We start from the raw sequence: 21304 nt of genomic DNA, 5'->3' as shown, positions 1-21304 counted from the left end.
TAGAGTTTTCGTTTTGTCTGTACACTATAAATTATTCACTCACAACTTGTAAAATCTTATGCCTACTATTATATTTCTAGATTTTAAATTGACTTGATAGTTAAGGTATGCTCATCCAAAATCCAAAGGCAATAAGTATGTAAAACGAAAGCATAACCTGAAAATCTCAGTTAATGGACTTTTGGACAAGTGATCTTCAAAAATTCACATGGTACGTGAATACATCAGTACATTTTTGGCGTCTATAACATTTGGTTGTCTATTTCTGACTTAATTTTGGTCTATTTTTAATATGAAAACCGTCAAAATTCTCTCCATACAACTGTAAAACCACAAAACAATATCAAACAAGCTTTATAACTTTGTGAGTGGAATTTTGACAGTTATGACATTTGATCGTCAGTTACAACTCTATCCTAAACCTGGAAATTGTCAAATTCAATCCCATAAGGGTTCCAAAACAACGAAACATACTTAAGAAGTAACAAAATCAGTTTGACTTTACTTGAATGCATTTCCATGCCAAAATGCATCATCATCAGAACATTTTTGGCATTTATAACATTTTGTTGTCTGTTTCCGACTTAATTTTAGTCTATTTTTAATATGACAACCGTCAAAATTCTCTTCATAAAGCTGTAAAACCACAAAACACTTTTAAAATTCAGTATAAACAGTATCAAACAAACTTTATAACTTTGTGAGTGGAATTTTGACAGTTATGACATTTGATCGTCAGTTACAACTCTATCCTAAACCTGGAAATTGTCAAATTCAATCCCAAAGGGTTCCGAAACATACTTAAGAAGTAACAAAATCAGTTTGACTTTACTTGAATGCATTTCCATGCCAAAATGTATTATCATCAGTACATTTTTGGCATTTATAACATTTTGTTGTCTGTTTCTGACTTAATTTTAGTCTATTTTTAATATGACAACCGTCAAAATTCTCTCCATAAAGCTCTAAAACCACAAAACACTTTTAAAATTTAGTATAAACAGTATCAAACAAACTTTATAACTTTGTGATGAGTGGAATTTTGACAGTTATGACATTTGATCGTCAGTTACAACTCTATCCTAAACCTGGAAATTGTCAAATTCAATCCCATAAGGGTTCCAAAACAACGAAACATACTTAAGAAGTAACAAAATCAGTTTGACCTTAGTTGAATGCATTTTATACTTTCATCAGTGCATTTTTGGAATTTTTATAACATTTGGTTGCGTTTCTGGATTAATTTTAGTTTATTTTGAAATATGACAATCGTTAAAATCTCTTCCATAAAGCTGTAAAACCACAAAACACTCTTAAAATCCAATAAAATCAGTATAAACAGTATCGAACAAACTTTATAACTTTATGAGTGGAATTTTGACAATTATGACATTTGGGCGTCATTTACAGTTCTGTCTGAAACCTAGAAACTGTCAAATTCAACCCCATGGAGGTACAAAATAACGAAACATACGGGAAAAGTAACAAAATCAGTGTTTGGTTGAATGCATTTTATATTATCATCAGTGGCATTTATAACATTTGGCTGTGTGTTTCTGACTTTCATCTTCGTGAGTAATACATACCCGTTGAATAATATAAATTTCAGGTCTAATACTGACAAAACACTAAAATTTGATTTATGATTTTTTGTGATTTTCGACCAACATTGATCAACTAAAAAGCGTGACTTTCCGAAAACCCACAAATCGAATTATCGTTTACGGCAATTTTGAAATGGATAATATACACGCGTCCGACTTGATATGCCATGAAAAGGGAATGATTACGACTGCGTTCACTCTTGGGACGTAACTTTGATGATTTCATACAGAAATGCCTGGTGACTTGTTATACGGTCACAATAAAAGCAAAAAATATGTATATTGCACACTTTTATGCCCTCGAGGGTTGTAGGTTTCCCTCGGCAAAAGTTTCCCACGTCCATCATGACGATGTAAAGTGCACACTGCTATGTATATTATATGTTTGCTTGGTTTCTGAAATTAATACTATAAACTGCTCATTGTGAGCCATTTTAAGATTTAAAGCCTTCATTGAGAAAACCCATCATATTACCATAGATTTAAATAAGTTATTTTAAACCTTTTTAAAATACCACCACCGCGATGGTAAAAGTTATACATGCTTCCTCACTATACGTATTTAACGACTTAAACCTTTTAAATCTTGTAATTTATGTTCTCGACGTGACAGTACATATCACGACTCAGATACCTGGTGGTATGTTTATGGTTCTTAGTCTCGAAAGGTATCTAAATCTAAACAAACAGCACCTTTCTATTATGAGCAGTTTTGCCATCTTTGTGTTCGGTTATTACTTAGTTTGCCACACAACGACTAATGAAGGATATCCCCTTCACCTGGACTTTTTTTGTCAGTTTGTTTTTCAGCAATATTTCAAAGATTTTATACCTTCAAGTAGTCGTGAGTTGTTCATTGGAAGATTGATCATAAAAACAAGCAGATTTTTTACAAAATACTTATACAGAAACTGCTAGTAGTAATTATTTACTAAAACATGTTGTATAATATCGAATGACATGTTTTTTCATTGTTATACAGGGAAACCAAAACACTATTATTGGTGATGGGTTAGAACGCTCATTCCTTGAAAATAATTAAAAATTTAATTGTCAAACTTTTTTTATGAGCTGTTTATATCCTCCAAGGATATACTGAACAAAAATATTATTATTTACATAATTCTCTTTGATAAATTTACTTATCATAACCTTAAACATCAACTTATAAAGCAATAGTGATGATTTGCTTAAGACAAGAGAATTTTACTTTTTGATGAATTGTTTTGAAGAAAGGGATGAAATGTAAAGAATTTCCATTTAAGAGAAATTCATACTGTATTTATAAAACGGTTACAAATGAATAAAAAAAGTAAAAGTTGTTATTTTTTTTATATCCAGAAAACTAAAAAGATTTGGCATTGTTGTAAATGGAATATTATACAAAAACAGCCATTTTTTCCTATTTTTCCAACTTTGTATACCACTCTCTATTTTTTTGGTCTTAGTAAGCACATTCAAACAGTACAATAGTAATATAATTACTAAAAATATAAGAAACTTAGTATTCGGGAGTATACAGGGTGTCTCACAACTTCTTGATTCTTAATTCTTTATTGTTAAGTCTTATTTCTTAATTTTTAATTCATTTTGAACTTAGAATTTTTAAAAATTAAGAATCTGCATAAACCAAATTTAAATAAAGAATTTAGAAGTAAGAAAGACTACAAATAGGAAAGTTTTAAAAGTATTCAGTCCAATTTTCAATGTTTTAGTGGTAACTAACCACTACAGACTTTTCAAGGTTAAAAACGACATTCCCAGGTCACATGACTGTTATTGACAGGTGTCAATTTAATTTTACAGTGTTGCCAGTTGCGAATTTAAATTGTCACGATTACGTGACGGGCTTTTGCAATTTCAGCTTTGCAACTCTGTAAAAGTAATATACAGGGTTGAATTTTGAGGGTTGAATTTTTGATTTTTTCAAAAAACGTTCAATACAAAACTAGTAGATATTTAGGTCTACTTTACTTTTACATAAACCGTTATTATACAAGGTGTCCCAAATTTGAGTAACTAAATTAACCCTTATTAATCACATAGTCGAGGCAACATTGTTAAAGTATAACAGATGCTGCCGTGGAAAAAGTTGAATATCGATACAGACATTTTACATCTAGGTTTTGAATTTGACGTAGAATTCAATTTTCGGATAAAAAGTTGGACAAAGTAATTAAAAAAAAAAACATAAGTTTGGTACTCAAATTTGGAACACCCTGTATAATAACTGTTTATCTAAAATTAGACCTAAATATTTACTAGTTTTGTATTTAGACTTTTTAAGGTTATAGACGACATTTTCCGGGTCACATAACTGTTGTTGACAGGTGTCAATTTAATTTTACTGTGTTGCCAGCTGCAAATTTAAATTGTCACGATTACGTGACGGGCTTTTACAATTTCAGCTATTCTAACTGTTTAAATGTAATTTGTAGACTTTTCAAGGTTAAAAACAACATTTTCTGGATCACATGACTGTTGTTGACAGGGATTTAATTATACAGTGTTGCCAGCTGCGAATTTAAATTGTCACGATCACGTGATGTTCTACATAAAGTAGCACTTTTTATAAAACAAATACAAAAGTGGAGGATCATTTTACAAGTTGAATGCCCTTAAAGACAGAACTATACTTGATAATAACCTGATATAGATTTTCTCAAACCAATTTGCTCTATAAATATATACAAATGGGCACAAGCTAAATTACCGGTCTTAGCCGAGCCACAACGTTTTATTGGAAATTTATCCAGTTGACAATTTCATAAAATAAGATGGAGGAACGTAATTAACCCTTTTTTTCTTTGAAGAGGGTCACTCCCCCAACCAAGCTAACAATAAGCGGCCATAGCCCCTGGTCAGCTAAAACGGCAAGTGGGTGGGCTACTAAAGTGATATCAAGTGCCTGTCTACATGCCGTGTCGCCACCGTTACCGCAGCTGGTCGTGATTGATAGCTCCACTCAACCAAAGCGAATACCAGACCACACACCCGACTTAGCTCCACCCGAATAAGCTAACTCCGCCCAGACGGGCCGCTAGGTGCCGCCCTTTTACCGCTCGAACCTTGGCTGTCTCGCTATTTAGCCGGTCAGTCTCGTAGCGGCTACGTCGTAGACACTTGATTATTGTTGAATGCATGTGACAGGGTGATTTTGGTTTTTGATTTTTTTTTGGGTCATTGTGTTGATTAGTGCGGTGATTCGGTGATGTTGCTCGGAGCTATGCCCGAAGACTTGGTGGTCGTTCCTACGGGAAAAGCTCAAAGAGCTACCGATTTTTCGATTGCCGCGATTATGGCAAAAAATGCCAATCCGACGGATCGGGATGGACGGGAATTGCTACAAACTGATGGTAAGTTGATTCGGTGTAAATCCAATCAAGAGTTGTATCAACTAAATATTCCTTAACGTAACACTTACATAAAACATCGGTAAAGGCATACCAATCATAACTCAGTTCTACTTGGCTTATGCCCAACAATTCAAGTTTTGTCGAACAAAATTAACTTAGAAATGTTCATTTAGTACTTTATGCCTATTTCACAATCAACGTAAACTTAAACTTAATCAACCCATAATGAAAAGCAGACATTGTGAACACAAAGACACTTTTTACTACATTTACGTGTTTCATATGTGAAACAGGCATAAGACAAAAATCCATTTTCGGATAAAAAACGGTCCATCATACATTAACAAGTTAGGTGCAAAGTTTGGATAATACATACAAAATCAAGAAATAAATGAATTTTATAATAACAAAAATTACACTTTTGATTTTGAGGGCATTACAATAATAATAATTGTAGTGATAAGATGTGTCAAAATAAATGGCTAACCTGCACAGAATGTAAGTATTTGTGCAATATTTGTAGAAGTTATATGTACAAAAAAAACTAAAAAATTTGACACCCTGTATCTCCGAAATAATGCGTTTGCAGTTCTATTGCATAAACTTTTTTGTTTAAAATTCGTCAAAGATTTATTTCGTAAACCTTGTACGAATAATAAATAAGGATTTTTTAAGGTTTTATATTTTGAAAATTAGTGACAATACAGGGTGGTTTTAGAAGTTACTTTCCAACTATCGGTTGCTCAGTGATACAAAACTTATTAATCATAATGTGTAACTCATCTTCATCATAATAATGAGTTTAACTGAAATACATGTAAATTTGCACTGTTAAAATAAGATTTACAAACATTATTTTGCATAAATTTACGCTTTTTTGTGTAAAATCACGAAAAATTACATTATTTGTGATGTAATTCATAACTAATTGTTCAACCAAACCTTGATATTACTTCAAAGGATGTAATTTTACTAAATTTAGTTAGAATTTTTGTCCATCGTATTATTCCTTAAAAGTGTAAAAAAAACTTAAATATTTTCGGAATGTGTGTGAAATTTTGTAAGTATTTATTTTATAAAAACATATTTTTTTCCTAAATATTGTTTATCAAGAAATTTTGTTTTTTGACGAACCTTGTATATGATAAAAAATACATTTGATATTTTCGTAGGAATTTCTGTATTAAACTATTTACACTGCATCAAACGACTATTTCAGTTTTTTTAATTACATACAGGGAAGCCCAAAAAGTGAATGACCTGTACATTTCCGTAATTTTAGACATTTTAAGATATATTGTATAAAAAAATATAGCTTGTAACTTACAAACTGAATGTAGGTACGGTGAATTTTCAAAATTTCCGTTCAAACTATATAAAATGTGTTTTGGTGCAGTCACTTGGTTAACGCTCTGTAACTTTCAAGATTAGTGAGGGAGATTTATAAAAAAAAATACACAATATTCTAGACACTTTAAGCTATATTGTGTAAAAAAAATAAAGCTTGTAACTTAAAAACTAAATTTACCGTGAATTTCTAAATTTCGGTTCAAACTATAAACTTTGTTTCGGTGCAGCCACTTTAGCAGTTTTCAAACTGGATTTTCTTAATTATTAAATTGTGTATTAAAATTATAGTTTTTTTTTGTAAATATTTAAAAGTCCTTTCATAACAGGGTATTTTTGATGCAAGGTAAATGCTAATGAGTGGCTGAAAAATGTCAAAATTTGCTCTGAACTCTGAATTGTTGTAGAATAGAAAAACGTAGTTTCTCGGTAGATTGAACAGAAACTAAAAATAAGTTAAAAGCTGATTTGTTTACCGTGATTTTTTTTAAATAAAACTAATACAAGTTTCATAATGTCGTGTTTCAATTTGGTCCACCCTGTTCGATTTGTTTAGATATAAATATTAATTTATACGCAAAGAAAATGGTAAAAAAGAGTAGTTTTTAATAAACTTGAAAATATAAAAAAATTGCCAATTTTAGGCAATTATTGACTAAATAGGTACTCGTACAAAAAGAGTGCGGAAAAATTTATGCAATTAATTGAGATATTAATAATTGTAAAAGAATAAAACATAATTGACCAAATAAAAGCTGTTTGAGGATGAATTACCTTAAAAGAAATCCAAAATTGCCTTGAATATGATTTATGCCATTTCTTAGGGGCTTAGAGTTTCCTTATAATGACCAATACTACTCTCTTTGACATCTGAAACGTCAAATTATTACAATAAAATACAAATTAAACGTTTATTATCAAAAACGAATCAATTGACTAGTAAATGTAGTGTTAAAGTTACTTCACATTACCCTTTGAGAAGAAGAAGAGTAAATGAACACTTCGTCCCAATGGTTGAATAATAAAAGACCATAGTCACTTATTTTATGAATAATGCAAAATTGTTTAGATATGGAAAATTATCTACTTACAACCTAATAAATCTCTAAAAAACTGTTGAAATTGGTTAGGTTAGGTTTTAGGGCTCTTCCCTATTGCAGTCACAGCAAAAAAACAAGATTCTCGATGGCTTACAAAATCTGCAGTTACCAAATAACTTTATTGAAACACTCTCTACAATAATTGCAAACATTGCATTGCTTTAATTAATCCAAAATAATAGTAATAATAATAATTCTTATTCTTTTACAGTCATTAAATATGCCACAATTGCATACCATAATTTGCAGATGGTTAGATTTCATATTTTCAAATTAGCATTTTTTTGGAAATCCTTGCTTTACTTATCTTCGAATTAAATGATGTTGAAGATGACGATTATAAGCAGAATAAAATAACTAAAATTAACAAAATATTCAAAATATATTCACTTGATAATAATTAGTAAAATGTCACTAGTTTACAATTTATTTTACGAAAAAGATGCAGAAAACGATTTTAGCCTGGATTTCTTAACTTTGGGCATATTTTTTACATTTACGAACAAATATTAAAAAAAAGTGGAGTAACAAAGAGTATAAAAACATGTTCTTATACTATTTGTACTAAGCTTTTAATTTAGGTAATTGTCCTAATTATTCTTGTGTTTTCTTTGTAAAGTAGCTTGAAAATAAAAAGACATTGGAGTCACAGATATGAGTGCTAAGTTTTTCTATTATGCATCGAAATTTACATTTGTGCAGAAAAAGTGTAATTTTCAGTTTTTTTTTCTGCCATACTAATCAATTGCTTGCACAGTCACTAAAACTATCTATCACTCATTGATTTCATCGGTATAATTGTATTTTCAGGTGGTTTGTCACATTTAAGTTCATTGGAAGACGATGATCCTCTTGAAGACGATGAAATCGAAGTGGACGTGGAGGAATGTTCGGATAATGAATTAGCCCGGACCCCAAAACCAAAACTACGTAGACATTCACCTTCGGTATCGGATTGCGGATCGGAACCGACAGATTTAGACCGTGAAAGTCCGGATATTGTACCGGAAAAAACGCCATCACCTAAAAAAGCAAAAATCCTATGCAATTGTGAGGAACTGTTAAACGTCGAATGTCACTTAGAAACCAAAGACTTGTGGGATAAGTTTCACGATTTGGGTACCGAAATGATCATCACTAAAACTGGCCGGTAAGTACAGACTCAATCAAAGTATTCTCAAGGGTTTATAGAGCAACTGCTTGAACAGCAGTTGGAACAATTAAATAAATGCTTCTGGTTTTCCCCCCCTAAACTTAATTGAAATAGCATCAGTGCGTTCATTCCCTCTAATTTTTGCTTGTAATGGGGTTGTTGGAACACCCGACTGCTGTGATTTGGGAGACTCTCCGTTTCTAATTAAGTACAGGCCAGGACTAGAAATTTTGTAGTTTATTTTACTCCAAATGTATGAGTTCCAAACAAATCTAGTCCGGTTCTGGTTACGATTTTCAAATGGAGCAAATTTCCAGTAAATCTATTCCTTTAGCCCGAACTATAGGCGGATTTATACACTTCTCTTCATTGATTTTCCCCCTTGTAAAGCCCGGCCAAATTGCCCTTTCGCTTTCCCTTCTTCCGGCCGGGCCGCCCCGAATGGCTGCGTTGCCGTCTTTATTTATGGCCAAGGTGAACTTCCAGAAGGATACTTTCATTCAATTTGGGCTTACTTGTGTGACCAGCTGTTCTATATGTAACATTTTCAACCGTTTAAATTAAAAGAACGACTTTTGTTTCAGTCCTTTTTAGTTACATTTCGTTTAGACCCTTTCAGAGTAGATTAACAAAGGATTTTATAGTGTTTTTGTGTCTTTTGACGTTAACGTAAATACATACAGGAAAATGTATGTTAACATAGATTATTTATGCATATAACGTTTTAGTTAATTGAGAAAAGTTAAGAAAACAGTGTTAAAGTACTTAAAGTAGCAAGTTTTTTTTATGGAAACCTTGACATACACAATACACAATGCGTCCCAATATTGTCCTAGAATCTAAAATCAATAATAATAGCAGTTTCCTTTGAAATAACGGATAATACCGAGGTGTTGATCGTCGAGGTAATTTGGTGCACTTACTCGAGGTATTATGAGGCACTTTCCCATTATTACGAAGCATTGTGAGGTATTACAAGGCATTACGAGGCATTTTGAGGTATTTTTAAGGTATTTAATTTTGAGCGAAACCAAACCTAAATAAAATAAATTTTGCTATATTTTAAGGAATACATTGCAGTAGACAATGTAGTGTATCAATGTAACAAAATTGACTGAAAATAATTGAACAGAACAGCATAGGAACATATGTAATTATTATGGTAAAATCTTTATTACTTTATGATATTGAGTTGAAACAATATTTATTACAAATTATTATAATAACTTACCAATTTTTCAACAATTCAATGTTTAAATTACATTTTTAAGGTCACGTGACTGTTTTTGACAGTTGTCAACTGGTTTTTACAGTGTTACAAGCTCAAAGTTGTATTATTAACGTCACATAACGTGTATTTTACAATTTCAGCTTTTACAACTGTCTAAATGTAATTTACCAAATGATCAACATTTAAATTACATTTTAAAGTCACGTGACTGTTTGTGACAGGTGTCAGAGGGCTTTTCCAGTGTTGCAAGCTCTAAAATGGCATAATCAAAGTCACGTGATGTTTCTCTTGCAACTTTAGCGTTTACAACTGTCTAAAATAGTCTAAATTTAATTTACCAAATTTTTTAATTTTAAATCACATTTTTAAAGTCACGTGACTGTTTTTGACAGGTGTCAACAGGCTTTTACAGTGTTGCAAGCTCTAAAATGGCATAATCAGTGGGCTTTGCCAGTGTTGCAAGCTCTAAAATGGCATAATCAAAGTCACGTGATGTGTCTCTTGCAATTTCAGCTTTTAAAACTGTCTAAAATAGTTTAAATTTAAATTACCAAATTTTTTAATTTTAAATCACATTTTAAAGGTCACGTGACTAATTTTGGGAGATATCAACTGACTTTTACAGTGTTGCAAGCTCAAAGTTGTATTATTAACGTCACGTAACGTGTATTTTACAATTTCAGCTTTTACAACTCTCTAAATTTAATTTACCAAATGATCAACATTTAAATTACATTTTAAAGTCACGTCTGTTTTTGACAGGTGTCAGTGGGCTTTTCCAGTGTTGCAAGCTCTAAAATGGCATAATCAAAGTCACGTGATGTGTCTCTTGCAACTTTAGCGTTTACAACTGTCTAAAATAGCCTAAATTTAATTTACCAAATTTTTAAATTTTAAATCACATTTTAAAGGTCACGTGACTAATTTTGGCAGTCACGTGATGTGTAATTCGGATCACACTCACAATCAAAGTCACGTGATGTGGCTCTTGCAATTTCAGGTTTTACAACTATCTAAAATAGTCTTAATCTACCAATTTTTTAAATTTTAAACCACATTTTAAAGATCACGTGACTAATTTTGATAGATGTCAACTGGCCTACAGTGTTGCAAAAACCTGCAGAATTACATTTTCAACGTCACGTAACGTGTATTTTGCAATTGAAGTTTTAAGAACTGTCTAAATTTAATTTACCATTTTTTAAAGTTTAAACTGCCTTTTAAAGTACACGTGACTGTGTTTGACAATGTCAACTGGCCTTTACAATGTTGCAAGCTCAAAAATTGACAGACATGCTACTTAATCCAACCTAAAAACTGTCACGTGACCATAAAAAAAAATTAATTTCAAGGGTGTATTTCATCAAAATTTGCCATTATCTCAATACCAGGGGACTTATAACTAAATTTAAGAATGCCACAAATCTGTAAACATTTTAAGGTATCCTGAGGCAGTTTAAATAATTTAAAGTCATTTTGATGTATTTCAAGGCAGTTTGAGGCATTTTAGACAGTTTTAACGCATTGTCACTATGAGGCATTTTGATCAATAATAATAGAAGTATTGTGAGGTATTTTAAAGGCATTTCAAGTTATTTTGTATGCAAAAAGGCATTTTGGTGTTCAAAAAATTAGATATTGGTATACTTGGAATACATTTTTGGTATCTAATCTAAAGCCAGAACCAGAAAACGACACTTTTAATTAAAATAATTCAGAGATTCAAAAAAAAAATCCATCCAATTACTTACTGACAACATAAGGTAACAAATAACTGAGACATTATTCAAAATGGGCTAGAGAAAAGAACATGGCGGTCGCCGACTGGTGTATAAACGTAAATCATGCCCGCTTTTACCTAATTAAAGACTGAAATAATTTATTTACGCATAGAGATAATAATTTGCGTATATGGGACGATAATGGTATCCCGACACGATTAATGTCCCATATCCACTTGGAATAACGGAAATTAACGGACAAGCTAATTATTTATGGAAAGTTCGATTCGTTTTACTTTCCGCTACCCAAGGGAGGATTCATTATTTTAGCGGAATTAGCCCTTTGGACCTGCATAATTAAGTTGTCACGTGACCGTAAATATGCTTTATTGGTTGGACGGATTTAGTGTTCAATTTATAATAACGATTCTCTGATTTACGTCCCCTAAACTGTATAAACACGTAACCGTTAATGGTTGATATCCTTTGATGATGCTGCAGGAAATTTACATTGGTATTTTCGTACATATGCAAATTAGCTTTATAACAAGAATGAGAGTGTTATGAAATTCTAGTCAAATGTAAACTCCGAATTACTTTCTCTTATTATTATTAACAAAAGTGTTAATTTAAGAACATTGACCCAGTTGAAACTGCACCAGTTGACCAGTTTGGCCGGTATAAAACGGTTTTACACCGAACCTTCGGAATAGAAATAAAAAGAAAACTACAAAGGCGATATATAATATGATATATGACGTGTGTCAGGTTATCAGATTAAAATCTCCTTTAGCATTTATAATGTACACAAAACGCAGGTGCTTTTTAAAGTCGGCCCCCGTTAAACGCAGTTTCGTTCTTAATCCGAGTCGATTTTGTGGAAAAATATAAAATAAACTATGCCCCCGTTAGATCGGACAGCCAAAACGTTAATTTTTCAGGGGCTTTTGGGCATTTTGAGATTTTGGATTGCGCCGTTTGAAAGGTTTACGTTTCTACGGTGTTTATACAACGATTCCGACACAGATCTAACCGTGATATACGGATTTAATTAGATATCAACGACCATGTTGTTTATTTGAATTCGACCAAATCGAATTTAAATATTTATTCGTGGCACCTCGTGTTTCTTCAAAATCACTACTCTTGATTGCTTCCGATTGGTTACTGCGTCATTAAGGTTGTAACAAATTCTTGAAACAAAAACAACTCAATTACAATCGATTTCCTGTTCCGAACAAGCGGTAATAAATGTAAAAGCCCATCGAGGGAGGGTGTGAAAATCACCCTAAAATTGCGCATATCGAATATACATTACCCGGCTTGTATACAATCAATAATTACTAGTTAAGGCTGAAATCGAGATGTTATTTCACCGAACAGGAAGGCGAGGGTGAATTATGATTTCACCCTTATTTCCTCTCACTGAGGGAGTCAGCCACTTATTTGACATGATTTACTTTTATTGCTTTGAATGGGATCAATGTAGGAGTGTTTTTAATTTTTTTTTTGTATCTATCTATACAACGAAAAATCAAGAGTGTTTTCTAGAATTAACATCAAGGTTCTCAATATGTTTTCATAATATTAACAAAATTTCATTTACACAGGAGTAGAATAAAGAAAATACCCTGTATTAAGGGTTCTACACTATTTCTAACTGTAACTCAGGAGTCAAGTGTAATTCAGAATAGTTATTCGAAATTCAGATAGAGACGAGGGTAATTTAGAATTGTTAATTCAGAAAATGTCAAGAGTAATTCAAAAATTGTTAACTGCAATTCAGAAAGTATATGAACTGTAATTCAGTTTAATTTTTAACCTAAATTGTGTTATTTTTTTCATAACATTCATTGTATTTGCTTTGTTTTATTTCATTGTATATTAACTTTATTAAAGTTCTTTAGAGTTTCAGTTTTGGTAATTTTATCCACAGATAATGTATTTTACGGAATTGCCTTTGAATGTTCTGAGTTTAATTTGATGGTTTCTGAATTTAAATTGATTTTTTCTGAATTACACTTGATTGTTTCTGAATTGCAGTTCCTTATTCTGAATTACGCTTGATCTTCTAAATCTCACTTGGCCTTTTCTGAACCACATTTGGAAATGGTGCAGGAGTATCACGTGATTACAGTTTTGAAGAGCAACTAAAAATGACAGGCAAATCAATGAGTAAAACAGAGAAAATATGCCAAATGAAGCTACACGAATAAAAACTTTTTGTAGAAAAGCAAAACAGGCTAAGAGACAACAATCTCTGCTTTTTTCCTTTATTTCTTGTCATATAAGTTTTCTTTTCCGAAATTATACAAGAAAAGCATTTGTGATGATACTAATAATGTTAACTTTAACCTCCAGTTTTGCTCTATTACGACTCTGTGACACTATTTGTTAAATCACAGCACTGTTGTGTTGTGATTGGTCAAAAAAAGCAGCAAGCTGAGAGCTGCTTTTTTGACCAATCACAAACTAATCGTTGTGCTTGATGGTTTACTCAAATACTGCACATGTAGACATTTTAGTTTCAATTCCAAATTCATCATAGTTTCTTTCGACATTTTTTACTTCTTCTCCAACTGAATGTATTTCCCACGTAAAGGAACTGCTACCTGAGTCTTAATTCTTGAACGCAGGGAGTGAAATTGCCAAGAAAAGCTGATGGAATGTAACAAAACATGTGAACAATGGCAGGTTTCTGTCTGGATTTCTATCTTGCTTTATCAAATGCACTATAGGTAAACTTGCCAGTGTCTATAACATTTCTCTATATTTAGAGAGCTTTACTACTTTCAAAATGACTTGATTTAAAACAAAAATCTCATTCGGCTTTTCAATGGCTTTCAGGAAGAAAGATTTTTCTTTTAGACTTTGCAAAGATCCTTAAAATCAACAAAGCTTTCATTAGTAAAGATCATGTTACTTTGAATGATCTACAGTTTTATCTTCTTATCTTATTTGTATGTTAATTTTTTGAATATACTTTGTATGTTATTTACCACTTGGTTTAACAGCTCCACTGTGTGGTGTTTCTTCATTTTAGTGGTTTTTATTTTCACATTTAGTTTTTTCAGTAACAATAATAATTAAAAGAAAATTTGTTAGCTGGTAATAGTTAAAAAATCCATTTCTACGAAAAACAATTTGTTATTCAATGTCAAATTACTGGTAAACAGTAGGTTGAACACCTATTTATCAAAAAATTACTCATCAAAACCGATAAGAGCACACTACAAAATAAATATATTAGCAAAACGACCTTACAACTCATTATGTTAATGAGAACGATATTAAAACAAACGATATTTTTGCCAACTTTTTATTTGCCACACCAATAAATCATCACCTTACCTATTATTAGTTCTAAGATATGTTTCCTTTAAATATACTTGTAACTCGTTTCATAGATAACGAACGTGTTATTATGTTGTTTTTGAAATTGTTATTTAAACAACTTCTTTAGTTTTTCATGCCTTAAAAGGACAGTGGAACTGAAAGATTAATGTGTTGACGCAACCCACAAACACGTCTCTACAAACCCAGAAATTTAGTGCAAAAGTCAGTCTGGACAATCGGGATAACACAAAAAAAAATCGAAATTGTATAAGGACAGTTGAATTGTGTGATATTGTGCGGTGCCACTTCGTTACCACTATTGTGCTCTTCTCGCATCTGTCCTCCCAGTTCTGTTCCATTTATTTACATTTCAACCATAATCAGCAAACCCACACGTTCTGTCGCTACTGCTTTTTGAAATATTGTACTCGGTTTTGATACCTATTATTGTGTAACCGAGACCCTTTTGTTAACGGTAACTTTAGAATGTTACAAAGTGTGATTTTTTGTGCTTTCAGTTCACCAATCCACACTAAGTGTAAAAAAAGTATATGAACAGGGAGTAAATTATCATTATAATTAGCAAATTGGTGCAAAAAAGGTCAAGACTACACAAATATGACTTTCTGAGTTGTACTTTGAACAAATAACTTACTTAACTAAGCCAACGTGCTACTTAAATAAACTGACCTAACTAATAGCAATTAAATGATGAACACTGTCGTATTCTGAAGAAAAAAATTTTTTAAGCAGTAAATATTTAGGAAATCAAGTTATTGATAGAGATGGAAAATTCTCATAAATTTTTTTTTTGTGGGAATGTCAAGAAAATTTAAGGAATTTTAGGAGAATGAAGAAAAAAAGGCACAACAAAACAATTCAAGCAATAGACTTTATGGAAATTATAAAATGTGCTTCTTGGAAGAACCACACTGTATATGGTCTGGTATGAACGTTAAGGAACACTTTAATACTTTGCTTGCGTCACGTGACAGCTGTTAAAACCGTCAAAACTTACTCACCAGTCACCTGACAGTATAAAATGACAAACAAATGTGTTTCTTTGAGAAATTGTACTGTAAGTTGTGTTTACAGCTCCATGGAGCCAAATTTGACAGGTGGAACGTTAAGGAACACTTTAATATTTTGATTGCGTCACGTGACAGCTGTTAAAACCGTCAAAACTTACTCGCCAGTCACCTGAAAGTATAAAATGCCAAATAGATGTTTCTTTGAGAAATTGTATTGTAAGTTGTGTTTACTGCTCCATGAAGCCAAATTTGACAGTTGGGACGTTAAGGAACACTTTAATACTTTGTCTGCATTACGTGACAGCTGTCATAACTGTCAAAACTCACTCCCTAGTGACCTGAAAGTATAAAATGCCAAATAGGTGTGTTTCTTCGCGAAATTGCATTGTAAGTTGTGTTTACAGCTCCATGGAGCCAAATTTGACAGTTGGTACGTTAAGGAACACTTTAATACGTTGCTCGAGTCACGTGACAGCTGTCATAACTGTCAAAACTCACTCCCTAGTGACCTGAAAGTATAAAATGCCAAATAGGTGTGTTTCTTCGCGAAATTGCATTGTAAGTTGTGTTTACAGCTCCATGGAGCCAAATTTGACAGTTGGTACGTTAAGGAACACTTTAATACGTTGCTCGAGTCACGTGACAGCTGTCATAACTGTCAAAACTCACTCACCAGTGACCTGAAAGTATAAAATGCCAAATAGATTTGTTTCTTTGAGAAATTGTACTGTAAGTTGTGTTTACAGCTCCATGGAGCCAAATTTGACAGGTGGAACGTTAAGGAACACTTTAATATTTTGATTGCGTCACGTGACAGCTGTTAAAACCGTCAAAACTTACTCGCCAGTCACCTGAAAGTATAAAATGCCAAATAGATGTTTCTTTGAGAAATTGTATTGTAAGTTGTGTTTACTGCTCCATGAAGCCAAATTTGACAGTTGGGACGTTAAGGAACACTTTAATACTTTGTCTGCATTACGTGACAGCTGTCATAACTGTCAAAACTCACTCCCTAGTGACCTGAAAGTATAAAATGCCAAATAGGTGTGTTTCTTCGCGAAATTGCATTGTAAGTTGTGTTTACAGCTCCATGGAGCCAAATTTGACAGTTGGTACGTTAAGGAACACTTTAATACGTTGCTCGAGTCACGTGACAGCTGTCATAACTGTCAAAACTCACTCACCAGTCACCTGAAAGTATAAAATGCCAAATAGACGTGTTTCTTTAAGGAATTGCATTGTAAAAGTTGTGTTTACAGCTCCATGGAGCCAAATTTGACAGTTGGTACGTTAACGAACACTTTAATACGTGGCTCGAGTCACGTGACAGCTGTCATAACTGTCAAAACTCACTCACCAGTGACCTGAAAGTATAAAATGCCAAATAGATTTGTTTCTTTGAGAAATTGCATTGTAAGTTGTTTTTACAGCTCCATGGAGCCAAATTTGACAGTTGGGACGTTAAGGAACACTTTAATGCGTTGCTCGAGTCACGTGACAGCTGTCATAACTGTCAAAACTCACTCACCAGTCACCTGAAAGTATAAAATGCCAAATAGATGTGTTTCTTTAAGGAATTGCATTGCAAAAGTTGTGTTTCCAGCTTCATGAAGCCAAATTGGACAGTTGGGACGTTAAGGAACACTTAAATACGTTGCTCGAGGCACGTGACAGCTGTCATAACTGTCAAAACTCACTCACCAGTGACCTGACAGTATGAAATGCCAAACAAATGTGTTTCTATAAGGAATTGCATTGCAAAAGTTGTGTTTACCGCTCCATGAAGCCAAATTTGACAGTTGGGACGTTAAGAAACACTTTAATACGTTGCTCGAGTCACGTGACAACTGTCATAACTGTCAAAACTTACTCACTAGTGACCTGACAGTATAAATTGCCAAATAGACGTGTTTCTTTGAGAAATTGCATTGTAAGTTGTGTTTACAGCTCCATGGAGCCAAATTTGACAGTTGGTACGTTAAGGAACACTTTACTACGTTGCTCGAGTCACGTGACAGCTGTCATAACTGTCAAAACTCATTCACCAGTGACCTGAAAGTATAAAATGCCAAATAGATGTGTTTCTTTTAGGAACGTTTTGATACTTACGTCACAATTGTCAAATTTGGCTCCATGGAGCTGTAAACACATCACAGGCTGCTATGTGCTCCACAAAAAGAGTAGAGTTTCAAAGATATACAGAGTTTCTTTCTTAAGGAAACTGGAAGACAAAGATGTGAACATTGATGGTGACTTTTAACATTTATCCAAAATATGATACTGTTTATTCAGATTTTTTGGGGTAAATACTTTTGCTAAAGTTTCCTCTAATATTACTCTTATTCTTCCTCTACTGGTTGGCAAATAAAGCAAAGGATATTTGAAGCTTTAGACGACGTGAAGAATGGAAATCTTCTCCAGTTGATGCATGATATGTGACAGGATCTTCATTCATTAAAGTAAAAACTGTTGGAATTAAAATCTACCAGGAAGAGACTGATTTTCTACTGATATTGATCTTATTTTGATATAATAACATCTACTATTGTTCTATCCTACTTCATGTAACTGTAATGTAAATGCCTTCCATGTGGGCTTTATTCACATCATTGAAAGTCAAAAGTACCAAAAATCCTTGTTAATAATGATGATGAGGGATTGACATTATCCCTCACACTACCAAGTATAATTGCATAACAGAGGGTATAAGTGGAAAAAAACTGGAGTAAAATCTACCCAGTTTACGTAAAAATTACTATAATCAAAAAGCCACAATAAAACTTTCAACCCAGTGTGTGTGAACTACAAAAGCCAAACCGTAATCACCCTTCGTTTTTTCAGTCCAAACTGGCATAATGCGTTTCCGAGCAGCCAACCAAAGGTGTTAACAAAAACACCTATTTGTGTGTTATAATAAATGAGCTTCGGAAAAAATTTTGGTACCCGACAGGATGCGCCACTGCTTTTTTTCTCTATGTCAACATAGTAATTTTCTTATGAGAGAGAGACAGACATGCAAACCGATCATTAAGTGAGCTAAAGGCGACATTTGTCGAACCTAAAGTTATGTTTGCACTTAAACGGTAATGACAGTAATTGTTTCAACGATATATCAGGTGTAGGTGGAGAGGTTTAATTCAATTTTTCATTAAAAAAAACCGATGAATAAATGAAAAATCGTGCGGTGGCGTGTTTTCTTATTTTTCTTCAATCCCAACGCTGAAAGTTGTTGGGATTTGGCAAATATTTTTTGCTGGCACCAGTTGACTAATCACCATCCTGACAGATTCTTCCTCTTCAGTTTTAGGTAGTTAAAAAAAAAAGAACAATCAATCGTCGAAATCCCATTAAAACCGTCTTTCATTCTGGTAGGTCCAAGTTTCCGGACTGACTCTCGAATTTCTCCATTTTTACGACCGTTGTTCGGACTTCCAACCACGACATTGACAATATTTATGTTAAAGTGCAATAAAAGCGAATTCACGTCCGTTTGCAGTCGTAAAGTGACACACTTGTTAAAATTTTTGCGCCACCCACCAGGACCACGATGAAGGCTCGGTGATTTATAGTGCGCCCCCTGTAGCGCACTTTTGTCATCGGGGGGTTCTATTTATTTTTGCTTTTTCCAACTATTCATCAATTGTTCAAGGTGGTTTTTGGTTGAAAGAGATGCCTATCGGTTTTATTGCCATTCAAAATTAGCCATGTAAGCGACTTGATATGGCTAACAACCTTTGAATTGGGTTGTTTTGACAAGGACGGTTTTACTTAAGAATTTGGTTTAGAAAAATGGGTTTTTTTAGTGAATTGCCATGAAAAAAAGGTTCGAGAGAAACTAATATTGACAAAGCTCTTCTAAGTTTAGTTTCTGTAGAAAAATATCTGATGGCACTAAATCCACTTGGAAATAGTACGTTTTTTAATTATTACCAAACCAGCAAAACGTAGTGGGGAAGAATTTCTTCAACTAATTTCTTCCAATATCAGCAATATAAATAAGGGACTAAAAAAGAGTCATCACACAGGAATCTTTAAGCTGTAAAAATTAACTTAATGTGATTTTTAATGAATGAAAATGAAATTACTTTTTTACATTTTTTGCATAGTTGACTACTTTTGGTCTGGTATTTTATGTTCTAGGTTATAAATAATAATTTTAGGTTTAGAAATTATGTTTTTTAATTTGTCAAACTTTGGAAGAAAGTGTGTTGTTACATGAAAATGTCTTATTTCAATTTGTGCTTTTGAGTTGTTTTTTCAAATTTTTCTAGGTTCTGTTCATTTTGTCCAGCACATTTATTTGGTCCGGGGAGGACAAAACTAGAAAAAAACAATGTTTCACTTAATTTAGTTGATACGTTGCACCGTTAGGCCGCTAGAGGGCGTCAAAATAACTATATTAAAAACCAGTTATTTTTGGACACTGGTCGTTCTGAGCTTGAATAACTCGGTTATTTGACAGTTGACGTCAAAATGATACTAAAGGGAAAAGATAGTCCAGATTAACAGCTTTCCAAAAATATTCTTAATTAAGATGATAAGTTGCACCGTTTAGCCGCTAGAAGACGTCAAATTCACTAGAGAGAGAAAAAACACCGATTTTTCTGACATTTGTTGCTTTGACTTTGCATAACTCGGTTATTTGGTAACTGACGTCAAAATGGTACTAAAGGGAAAAGATAGACCAGACTGAGAACTTTTAATAGGTTGCACCGTTTCGTTGCTAGAGGGCGTCACAGTGTTTTTTTCTACCCTAGACAGTGGATGTCAACCCTGAGTGTAAAGGGCCTAAATTAGAGAAGAATATCATCGAGTATATGACAACAATTTTAATTTAAATGATAATGAATAAGTAAAATTTTGTTCCCGTTTGGCACCTAGAAGAATTAAAATACATAATTAAACCATGCCTAGTTTCTTAATTTGTTTGGTAACAAATAAGAAGTCATTTTGGTCTGTTTTTGCTTAAACCTGTTTTCAGTTCTTATGGCAAAACCCATTTTAGAGAGGTAGTGGTAGTAGTTTATATTAAGAAAATTTAAATAATAATGAGATTTGTTGTTTTAGCTGTCATTTTGTAAGCTTTTTGTGACCTGGATGAAATGAAATGTTTAAACTTCCTGTAGATGTGCTAAAAACAAAAAGTAAACTTTTTTGGCTTTAATTGTTATAGAAACAGACAAAACAGCAAGTTTGATCAAACAAGTTGGATGGAAATAGAACCATTACTTTCAATAAAAAAACTTTTATAAACAAGGTTTCTTCATAAAGCTTAATTTAATTGTCCTTTTTTGTAATATCTGAATTTTGTGCTTTTTCTACTTTTTTCTATATCTTCCTTACATGTTTTTGATGGGAAGTTTGAAAAAAAACTGTTTATATCATCATTTTTGGATTTTGATAGAGGTGGTCAGAATTAGGCCTA

General features: G+C 32.7%; 1 protein-coding gene across 1 annotated transcript in view; it reads left to right on the top strand.

Annotated features, from left to right (window-relative positions):
• Nucleotides 1-4683: 4683 nt before the first annotated feature.
• LOC145732592 (T-box transcription factor TBX20-like) overlaps nt 4684-21304 on the top strand; it is a 47372-nt gene continuing 30751 nt past the window's right edge. Inside the window, exons 1-2 of the mRNA XM_081984945.1 lie at nt 4684-4960; nt 8218-8557. Coding sequence (XP_081841071.1) covers nt 4816-4960; nt 8218-8557 — 485 coding nt within the window. The 5' untranslated portion in view covers nt 4684-4815. The remainder of the gene's footprint in view (nt 4961-8217; nt 8558-21304) is intronic.

This window comes from Ips typographus, linkage group LG8 (assembly GCF_016097725.1).
Source record: "Ips typographus isolate SLU linkage group LG8, UJ_Ityp_2.0, whole genome shotgun sequence".
In the NCBI taxonomy this organism is placed as follows: Eukaryota; Metazoa; Arthropoda; class Insecta; order Coleoptera; family Curculionidae; genus Ips; species Ips typographus.
Note: the sequence above shows the minus strand (reverse complement) of the source record. Positions and strands in the feature narration are given on the sequence as shown.